This window comes from Rhipicephalus microplus, chromosome 3, assembly GCF_043290135.1.
Source record: "Rhipicephalus microplus isolate Deutch F79 chromosome 3, USDA_Rmic, whole genome shotgun sequence".
Classification (NCBI taxonomy): domain Eukaryota; kingdom Metazoa; phylum Arthropoda; class Arachnida; order Ixodida; family Ixodidae; genus Rhipicephalus; species Rhipicephalus microplus.
The window spans coordinates 211,970,129-211,981,346 of record NC_134702.1 but is presented as its reverse complement, the minus strand read 5'-3'; the positions used below and the strand labels follow the sequence as shown (position 1 = coordinate 211,981,346).

At 39.9% G+C, this 11,218-nt stretch overlaps 1 protein-coding gene across 1 annotated transcript; it reads left to right on the top strand.

The window, feature by feature from the left end:
- The first annotated feature begins 5,801 nt into the window (after nucleotides 1–5,801).
- Nucleotides 5,802–10,805, top strand: LOC142803124 (caspase-2-like). Its single transcript, XM_075888227.1, has 4 exons — nucleotides 5,802–5,828; nucleotides 6,779–7,001; nucleotides 10,095–10,186; nucleotides 10,261–10,805. The coding sequence occupies exons 1-4, from the start codon at nucleotides 5,802–5,804 to the stop codon at nucleotides 10,693–10,695; spliced, it is 777 nt and encodes a 258-aa protein (XP_075744342.1). The 3' UTR covers nucleotides 10,696–10,805.
- Nucleotides 10,806–11,218: the final 413 nt, after the last annotated feature.

Sequence of the window (11,218 nt, the reverse complement as noted above, 5' to 3'; positions counted from 1 at the left end):
AATACTTAATCTCTTAACCAATGAAAATAAGAACATCATCATTTGTGGTGACATCAATATAAACATACTTCCTCCTAGCTGTCAATCGTGCTCTGATTATATCAACTGCTTATTTAGCTATGGTTTCTCTTCCTTAATTGATGTTCCAACTAGGTGTGACACTGCCGGTTCTTGCACGTTAATAGACCACATATTTTCATCATCAACCTCTGATTACACGACCGGAGTGATAGATTATTCCATTACAGATCATTATCCCCTGTTCTTCGTTCTTGGTACCGGAAAACGTGCACAGCACCGTCAATATACGAAAAATTCCTTCAATGAAGCTTTATTTGCACGAAAAGTGCATGACACATGCTGGAATAACGTTTTTCGAGAAGATTGTCCTGAGAAGGCATATTAGATTTTTCTATCAACAATAACGAATTACATTAACGATTGCACAACCCATGTAACCCATAAGCGCACATTCTCGTCTCCTAGGAATCCATGGATTACAAATGCGCTGCTGCGCTCAATAATAAAGAAAAATAATCTTCACAAAAAGGTGAAGTGGCAGCCTTTCAACGCATCTTTGCGAGCTAGATTTAAAAATTATAGCAACATTCTTTCTAGCGTCCTCAAACGTGCAAAACGGGAATATTATGAACGGCGAATAATTGAAAACGGAATAAATACTCGGCATAATTGGGAGCTAATTAAAGAATTTCTAAATGTTAGGGAGTCCGATGCCAGCATTAAAAAAATAATTTACAAAGACAAGGAATACTCTACCGAAGCTGATATGTCAAATGTTTTTAGCGATCATTTTGCCGCGTGCCAAAATACGCTCTCACTTAGCGTTCCAGCCCATCTTCCACATAGCCCTCAGTCCTTCTTCCTTCGCCTGGTTTCTTCTTCAGAAGTTTTTAACGTAATTTCTTCCTTCAAAGTTACGGGACCAGGCCTGGACTCCATCCAGCCCTCTAGAATAAAACTGGTTGCTGCAGACATATCATTAGTTTTTGCAGATATTGCTAACAAAATTTTCAGAACCGGTATATTTCCTGAGTTGTTGAAACGTGGTAAAATAATTCCTGTGTATAAAAAAGGCTCTCGTGATAACATTAACAACTATCGCCCCATTTGCATTTTGCCATTTTTTGGCAAAGTCATTGAAAAGCTTATCTACAGTCGTCTGATGCACTATCTAAACAAATTTAATCTTCTTTCCTCACACCAGTTTGGCTTTAGGAATGGTTATTCAACGGAACAAGCATTGCTCAAATTCACGGATAACATTAAACAATTTATTGACGTAGGGTTCATTGTAGGTGCCATATTCATTGATCTAACAAAGGCATTTGACACACTAGAACATTCTATTCTTCTGGATAAGCTCGAGTCTTTTGGTATTACTGGCCCAACTCTAAATCTTATTCGTAGCTACTTGTCTAACAGGCCACAAGTCGTATATCTTAATGGTCAATTTTCATCGACTAAATTAATTAACTGCGGTGTTCCCCAAGGTTCTATATTAGGTCCGTTGTTGTTTCTACTATTCATAAATGACTTACCTAATACGCTTACGTTTTCTAAGTGTTTGCTATATGCTGACGACACGACCATTTACTCACCACATAAATCGCTCACCGCACTTCAAGACACACTTAATGCAGATCTTAACAACGTGCATTCATGGTGTAGAAATAACAAACTTCAGATTAATCCTACTAAAACAACTTTCGTACTCTTTCATAGCCCACAAACTGTGGTATCTTCCTCCATAACTGTCTTGCTGGATAATTATACTTTACTGGCATCTGACAATGTTAAATTCCTTGGTGTTACTCTCGATAAACATCTTAAATACAATAGTCATGCCAATTCACTTATAAAAAGGGTTTCATTTGGTATCCGCATTATCATTACAACACGTGCATTTTTTCAACCTCATGTTCTCATCTCACTTTATCATGCTTATATAATAGCCATTTATCATACTGCATATCATCATGGGGTAACACATACGCGATTCATCTCAAACCGCTTCAACGTCTTCAAAACCAGGCGATCAAGTTAATGACTTTTAGCCCATTCCGTTGCCATTCTCTACTTATCTATCAACATCTTCGAATCCTACCCATTCAACAATTGTTTTATCATAGATTGTCGCTGATCACATACCGTCTCATTCATCGCGAAATATCACTTGATAATATTCCTTTCCATATCTTCGTCAACAACAATAATACCAGGTTTTCAGAGCGTAATAACTTCCTTTTACCTAAAATCAGATCAAACTATGGCAGATACACAGCACGCTTCTTTTGTGTTCATCTTTGGAATAATATCCCTCTTCATGTTAAGTCGTCTCATTCATTGCAGTCTTTTAAACATAACATGAAAAGCATACTGTTAATTGAGCCTCTTGTTCATTTGTAATAAAACATTTTCATTATTACCTCTACGTTTTCAATTCCTGCTTTTACGTATTCTTGTAGTTTTGTATAATGTTGTTCTGGTAAATTAACTTTTTTGATTTGACTATTTATTGTTCTGTGTTGAATGCACTTTTTATTTTTGTTCGCACTTGTAGCTTTTGCTGCTGTTACTTATCTTTTATGTACCCCATTAACGATAGGAGGTCCCCCTGACAGTTTCTTACTTTGGGACCTCCTGACGCTGTATATGTGAGCTCATTTTTTTTGTACTCATGTACTCAGCAATGAATAAACTTGAACTTGAACTTGAACATGTTCTAAAGCCCTAAAGCAACTAGGATATCTTTCTCAAACAATGCAGAATGTCCCAAAAGATAATAAACTTTTAATCTATAAATCTCTTGTTTGCCCTATTATCGATTATGCCTATACAGTGTGGTCACCTTACAGCCAATGCGACGTACTCAGACTGTAAGCAATTCAAAAGAAAGCTGCCTGTTTCACTTCTCACAGGTACGACCGCTACTTCTCACTGTCATTAGCATTACGCGAACTAAGCTAGAACCTCTTTCGGTACAATGTGATGTAGAATTATTAAATGTTTTGCATTACATAATCAACAATGCATGTCACATTTTAAACAGAGCCTTTTTGTTATTTTCCAAGCCTTCCTCCACACGTAACTTTCACAAGCTCTATCTTGCTACCTTTTTTGCATGCACAGATAGATTTAGGTATAGTTTCCTTCCTCTTACGCTAGAATTATAATATTCTTTAGGTGGCCACATTCATGCACGTCCCCTGAAATATTATGACTATTCTTGATGAAAATAATTTATAACAAAATATTAATTCCTTTATTGTTATAAATATGTTATTATTGTTGTTTTCATGTTATTGCTCACGTATCTTTCCTGTGGTCATTTTTTTCTGCTTTGTATAATGCCACTCCTGTAATTGCCTTTTTACAGGGCTTCAGTATGTAAAATAAATAAATGTTATAGGAAATAGCAGGAAAAACAGGTGAGAGGGTGAAAGCCAGCCAAGCAAAAACAAGCTGGTGCCCGTGAGCTCTGCTGTGCCTCAGCTTTGTGCAATATAAAGGGACAACGAAGGCAAATATTCAGTTGGCATTGATTGTTGAAATAGTGGCCGAGAAACCTCACAGTGCTATATCTGAGCCATGAAAGTTCTTATTTGAAATAAATTTACATTTTAGCAGACCACATCTTGTTAGTGCACTTTAAATCACCTGCGCGGAAGCAGCCTGTTAAACATCTTTATTTTCGTGCCCAAAGTTGCCCACTTTTATTACACGGCCGCCTACACCAGTACCAGCAGAGCGAGTAGCAGGAGCCACAGTAGCAACAGCCACCATAGGAGACCACGGTTCTACTTTGTTCAACTGAGCCCCGCTAGATGGCACTATCTGTCAAGCCCAACCGGCCAATCTAAACATTTGAACCACTTGTGCCATTCTCCATACCAGCGCCAGAGGGTTCTTTTTTTTTAAATATCAAGGAAAAGCAGATAAAAAGCATTTCATCATGTCTCTTGATGTACAAAAAGTTATTTTCGTATTGCAGCTACTTTGATTACTAGTGATTATTTGTAGTTGGACACTCTTAGGTCATCAGGATCATTTTGCAAATGTCCCACTTGAGGTGCACGTTGTATGATGCTTAATTCCTGATAAATACGTATGAGCCTCATTTCTTGATAAATAAGGCACTTCTGTTGATAATATTGCCATTTTATACAATGTTAGAAATTGAGCTTTGACTGTGACATAAAATGTCCTTTGCCTTTAATGTCCCTTTAATGCAAGTGCATGGCACCATAACGGCTCAGCTTGTCATCTATCCACTGCCTCATGTCGCATGGTCACTCCTAAAACAAGGCTAATGCTCAAAAACAGTGCAGAATAAGCTCGCATAATCTAAAATGACATAAATCTCAGAAATAACCTAGAATGATTGGCAATGCCTTAGTAGGATCGCCGAAAACACTTCTGAAAAATCTGGCTGATACCTGTGTCTTGAAACCGTTCCCCTGATGTGCTTGACTCCAAGGGGGTGGCAAGCCCTAAGCTCACTAGGTTGTTCGCGCTGCAAGCTTTCTATGGGTTGTTGTCTTTTCTTCACCTGTCGAAATGGTCGAGTACTGATCTTGTCCCCAAATATATGACCGCTTTTCAAAAAGCATATGGTGTGAAGAACATTCTCATGTGCAACTATCCGCAATTAGGCTTAGCGAAGAGCATGACAGTGTCTCAAAAGACTGTGTTTCTATGCATTTATCAGTCAAGTTACTGCACAAGGACAAAGCACTTGGTGAGTGGGAGCTGGTTTCTTCTCTCGAAAACCAGGGAAAGAGAAAAAACCAGGCATTTTGAATGAAAGGTTTTTTAGCAGAATAAGAGCAAAAATTCATAAGCTTCTGTGAAAATGAAATAAAAATGAACTGTATTGTGGCACAAGTGCTACCTTTGAAACCATAGTAAAACATTTTTTTCTCGAGTTTACATGGACTCAGGTAAAATACCAACCACTTAGCCCCTTGCACTGGTTGCGACAGGTGATGTAAAAGAAAAATTTTTCTTGTAGAAGGAAAAGGGGGGCATATGTGTCCCACTGATGCACAAAAGATAAAGCTTATTTACTAGTGGCCTTCTCATGAACCAAGTTTTTCACCATCCCCATGGCAAGTCACTCTAATCAAGAATGTGTGACTTTGATTAAGCTTCATGCACTGGCATGAAATGCTACAACTTTGCAAACTGCTGCATGAACGACACTTTTCTAAAACTCTCAATTGTAACATTTAGAGCTACAACATCACCACAAACTACAAGTCCTAGCACACCTCAGCCACTTTTAGCAACAAAGGCACCACTTGAGTGCTTTGTGCTGCACCCTGCTACCCAAAACAGGGAACACTGTCTGTGATATTACTGCAGAATACAGCTGTTGTTTAAAGAATGAAACTGAAACTGCAAAAAAAAAAAGACCTTGAGACAGTTTGCTAGCTAACGAAATAAAATCACCAAGAAACCTGTGCTACTTAACGAAATAAAATCACCAAGAAACCTGTACATTCTTCCATTTTCATGGTGGTTGACTGATCACTGCATGAGATTGCGCTTTCTTACAGCAGAGCTATAAGACTTTTCGTTATGTGCTGTGGTGCCACCAGAGAACTATCATCATCACCTTCAGCCTATACCTTCTAGCTCATTGCTAAGCTGGTTTGTGCTGTCTTCGTTTCCTTCATCTTATACTGTCTTGTAGATGTGTGCCCAGCTAATTAGCTAGTTAGCTTGGCAGTAGACCTGGCTAGTTAAGCCAAAACAAGCTAAGACCAAGTAATTAAGCCATGTCATCTAAGACTGAGCGAATTAAGGTGTGTCTTGCTAAGAACATGCTAATAATGACCACACTAATTTAGCTCTGGCATGCTAAGGCTGCATTAGTTATGACGTGCAATTTAAGACATTATTTACAATTCTAATCAAGACCAAGGTGATTAGGACATTGACAATTGCAATAGTACTGATGAAGAGTGCTAAATGATTCCATGTCAATTCATCCTAAATTAACATCATAATATTGAGGCCAGGGTAAATGACACCATGTTCATTAAACCCTTGCAATGTAGTAAGCAATAGAAAAGAAAATGATAAGTGTAAGTAACCGTAAAGTGGTCCTGACACCATTTTTCGAAGGTGAATTTACCCTGCCATAAAAATCTCTTGTATGTAGAGACGGCTCTGAGAAAGTTTGAATCACAGCAAATGGTGATAAGCTTTTTCATTTGTTCATATTAGTCATTTTTGACATGGTACTTTTACCGACATGGACACTATATTGACGTCACGATGCAGTACTGATTATGGTGACCATGCAGCAGTTGGGCTAGTTGTGATGATGTCAGGTAACAAAATTTTCAAAATAACCGCTCGTGCATTACCAAAACAGCCTGTGCATCTCTAAAATGCTCAAAATGGTTGCTCAAAAATGCTAAAAAAGCCAAGATAATACCCTGACCAATAATAGTGAGCTTACGAGTTCTTCACATGGAAGCCGGTTCATTTGATGTATAGCCACGTAAGAAACTGGAAAAATCCATGCGATCACTAGCCCAGTTGATTGCTCCATTTTTGCACAACTAGAGCTAGCTGACCGTATTTTTTTTTTTTTTGTAGTGCGAAACCTCATGCTCTGGCCCATCTCTGTACTATTCACTTATTGCTGCAGAAATGCTTAGCTAGATGCTTGAGTAATGTCTTGAGTGCAAAATGTTCTGCTTTACAACTGTGGGCAAACTCTTGCTGTCAATCGTTCTTTTTCCAGGCGATGAAAAAGACGCTACAGAAGGCAGCCAAACTAAGGAAGCATAAAGTGGCCGATTGCCTCGTCATTGTCCTGATGTCACATGGTGGGCAGGACATTATCTATGGCGTGGATCTCGAGACAGTCCGCTTGGAGGATGAGGTCTTCTCTCTGTTTGACAACGAAAGTTGCCCAGCTCTTCAAGGAAAGCCCAAGTTGTTTTTCGTCCAGGCATGTCGAGAAAGTAAGTGGTGGTTTCTTTTTCTGAACAGAAATTAAACCGGGCAGGTTGGTGTCGATTCGTAGCAGGTATAGGTGAAACAGCGCAAAATGAATGTGGACTAAGAAAGAGTGACTGTCCCACCCGGCCTCTGAAAATCTGTTGCTTCAATGGTAGAGGTCACTATGAAGAATGGAACTACCTTCTGAAACCTTACCTGCGTCTTTCTCTGTGCACTCCCATCACACTGTGTTGGTGCCACCGTTTGCCACCGGTTCCTTAAAGTGGTGTGTTTAAAGAAGGTAAACAGTGGCTTGTAGGGTGATTCAACAATTTTTGCTCATTGTATACTTGCACACTACAAAACATTTACACACACGCCATTCATAAACCCTGCTGTAGTGCACGAATACTTCAAAAACAAGTACAATACTAGTGCGACGTGCCATGCACAGGTAGAAAAGCAAACAAAGAATGGTGGGGTGAAGGGGGTTGTGGAAGGACCTCAAGGGGATTGACACAGTACAAAAAAAGAATGAGAGTAGGGCGAAACTAGCTTTGTCAGTTGGCAGGACTGCAACAGATGAAAGGGGAAGGTGCATTTATTTCGCTGCGAAAACATGCAAATTTCGACAGCTAATTGTGGATGCATAAATTATGAGACTGCGCTCATTACACAAGTAAATACAATATTGGCTGTGAAAGCTTGGCACTCTCTTCCTAAGCAATTGAATTTTCCTTTCAAGTACAGGGTACTATAAACATAGTATAAATATATTTATTTTATTACAGTAAATATACCCTTCCCAAAAACATTCCATAGCATCTGAAATACTGTCCAGTATGCACTCAGGAAAAGTGGAGTGATTAGGTTGCCTCACGTATGCCTCAGCTAGCAGATTGTTTTCAAACACCAGAGATCATAAGAGCATTTTTGATTTGGTGCAGACAGATCTGAACGAGACCAATGGATTGGAGGTGGTACAACATTGATTTTGAGTGTAAAGTGTTCGCACAATATCTCAGCTGTCATAATAATGCCATCGGGCACACTCAGTCACTATTTCCTCTGAAACATGAAGCTTCCCATGCATATAGAAACAAGTGCGGTGGTGGTAAATTCTGCTGTGATGTCCGTAAGTATACAGAACTCAAATGCTTGAGAAAGTATCGGTAACGTTCCTGAGAAAGATGAACTGCATGCAGCTGTCGTCTAAAAGTGATCTATTGCCACCCAGTGCAAGTTTCTTTGAAACGAAATTTATGCCATATACAACTGACTGTGGGAATCGATAGAATGCATAACTTCAATGAAAGTAGGAGATGAAACTGTACCTTACAGTGAGAGGGTCACAGTGCTTTCCAGTGATAATTATGTCCTGCATAGCTCGCATGACTATGCGACACCTTGCGAAGTGCAAAGTTGTATTAACTCGCGTATACGAGAGGTATATATTCTGGCGGTGCATAATGTTTGAAATACTTTTCGTGTCTCCACATTGGAGGAGGCGATGTAGACAGAAACCATTTCATCTGTATAAACGCTGCATGCACCTTATTCACCATTCGTGCACAAAAGCACACCACTGCCTGCATTCGTCTCAACATCGTAAATAACAAGATAGTATAACAGTCATATTTATCAAGGACAGAAGAGAGAGAGAGAGAAATAAGTATTATTTTGCAACAGTGTTCCGAGCGATGCCCGGTATGACCCTAAGGTTGGAGGATTCCCTAGTCCAGGAACCCTCTGGCTTCAACTATCCTCTTGGCCCTGGCGACGAGTTGACGCTGGTCATACAGGTCCTCGAGGACGAGCTTGGCCTCCCACGTTTCGATTAGGTGGTCTTCGTTCGTTCTTGGTGCTTGGTCTTGCTCCAGTTGCATGTCGTGGTTTGCATGGCACTAGCATTCCAGGAGACTATATTTAAATAGCTTGCGACAATCTATGTGGAATGTCTAAGACTTCTACTGCACCACTGCATTGTCACCGTTATATTATCACACAAGAAGATACTTGTGAAAGAACTAAACAGTGGTAGACCTGTTCATACTTTGTGTGTACAAAATTTTAGTCAACTTGGAATACTCTATGAAAAGCACTTCAGTGCACTTGAAGCAGCAAGAAATCTGGCAATGGGAAGGGTATACTACTCTACTGCACATCACAGCTAGTTGATCAATTTGGTGTGAAATTCGCTAAGTACCAGTCACTTTGTTGTCATAGACTGTTAAAAGGCATTAAGTTGAATAAATATCCCGTAGTCTAGGAATTTTGATAGCATGCGGAAATTGTTATTTTTTCTGAGGCACTAGGTTACTTTGTGAGCACAGATACTATACAGGTACCACCTCTAAGCACAGGTACTTTGATGTGGCACTGGGCTCTTGCACTAACTTTGCACCCGTGTGTGTGTAAACCAGTGGATGGGTGTGCAGACTTCAATCACTTCTCTGTTGCGCATGCGCAGATGCGGACACTACCGGTCATTACAGGAATGCAAAACGTTGTGCCAGCATACATGCAAATTCTGTCGTGCAAGTGCTGCATGCTGTCTGTGTGCCAACATTGACCAGAGCAGAAGCTACTTGAATTGACACTTAGTAGTTGGTGAAATAGCCAACTCAGCTTGTCATATTTATTAAATCTGTGCACTGTTGAAAAAAATTATGCGAAAATTGATGTAGAAGCGGTGAAATACTCTAGCATACACTCAAACCTCGTTATAACTAACCTAGATATGACGAAATATCGATTCTAATGAAGAATAGTCTCGCAGTAGACATAATGCTAAGAATAAACCTTTATAACGAATTATGGAGTATAACAAACTTATTTTCGTGTAAGATGCAACTTTGTTATTATGAGGTTTGAGTGTATTTGCTAAATTATTTTTAGAGAAGTATATGGTATTGTAATCTAATAAATTTTTAGAAGTAGTTGAAGTGAGTTATATTTTTGTTCTAGAAAATGAAGCTTCAACAGGTTGGCCCTGCTATGAGCTGACGCTGAAGACACGAAACTCCATTCTCTTGAGTTAATCAGATACTATGACGGGCACCGTGTTGAGCATAAGAGCCGTGTGCTTTTGACACTTCCCTTGGCTCTGGCTATAGGTGCACTCGATCGCATATTTTCTGCTGGCATGGCCACACCCGTACTGTCATCACTTCTCACTGTTGATTGTCTTTTAGTAAAGCGGCAGATTGTGCGTTTATTGTGATGATGGTCTTGTTTCTATGCAGGTAAGCACTGCGCTAGAAAAAAATAACTGGTTGCCAGGCTGATGATATAATGACAATGCCTGGGGCACCCATGCCGTCGTTGATGAGAGAGGAGCGCAGAGCCACCTGGTCGGACATTTACATTGCTTATGCAACCACGCCTGGCAGTCTGGCGTTTTACATCGAGGGTGTTGGTTCCTGGTTTTTATTATCCATGTACAATGTTTTTTGCAAACACGCTGGCACCTTGGAACTGGATATGCTAATGAAGCTCGTTTGCAAGGATGTGATGGCTCGCACTGCTCCTGACGGCAGCAAGCAAACACCTAGCAAGGAAATTTATGGTTGGAAAAAGAAGCTCTACTTCAACCCGGGCTTCACGGTCAGAGCAAGTGAAAGCAGTATTTTATGCTGTGTAAAACAGTGCCTGTGCACTCCATTCAAAACGTGCCAAGGACGCGACAATGAGCCTGCTGACAATGAACGCTGCTAATGAGCCCTGTTGATAGTGAGAGCGATGTTTCTGCTACAAATCTGCTACCTGATAAGGACATTCATTTCATTGTCATCAAAGTTGATTGCACTTTGCCTTTCCTTCTTGAACTTGCCGTTCAGGCTTCATGAATTTACAAAATCTGTTCAAGTCTCCAATGCAATACAGTAATGTCATAAAGTTATAAAAGATGTTAAGTGTCAGAAGGCACTAAAAAGTTTCAAAACAGAGCTCAAGAAAATTCAAAGCTAGAATGTCTTGTTGAGGGACCTCAGCAACAAAGTTCCCGGCTAACTCTGGAAATTCATGGTGTGATTGGGGCATACGGAGATGAGTTGTTGAGGAAGGTAAATTGCTTTTTCTTAACTATGCAGTTTGCCTCATTGTACAAGCAAGATGTTTATGGTGAGGGCAGTGCACATTTGTAAAGCGCACCATGCAAGAAGCTAAAAATGATGGAAACTACAAGCCACTGCTCTATAGGTCAGTGGGATCGTGCCGAACCAATGAACATTCTTTCCGC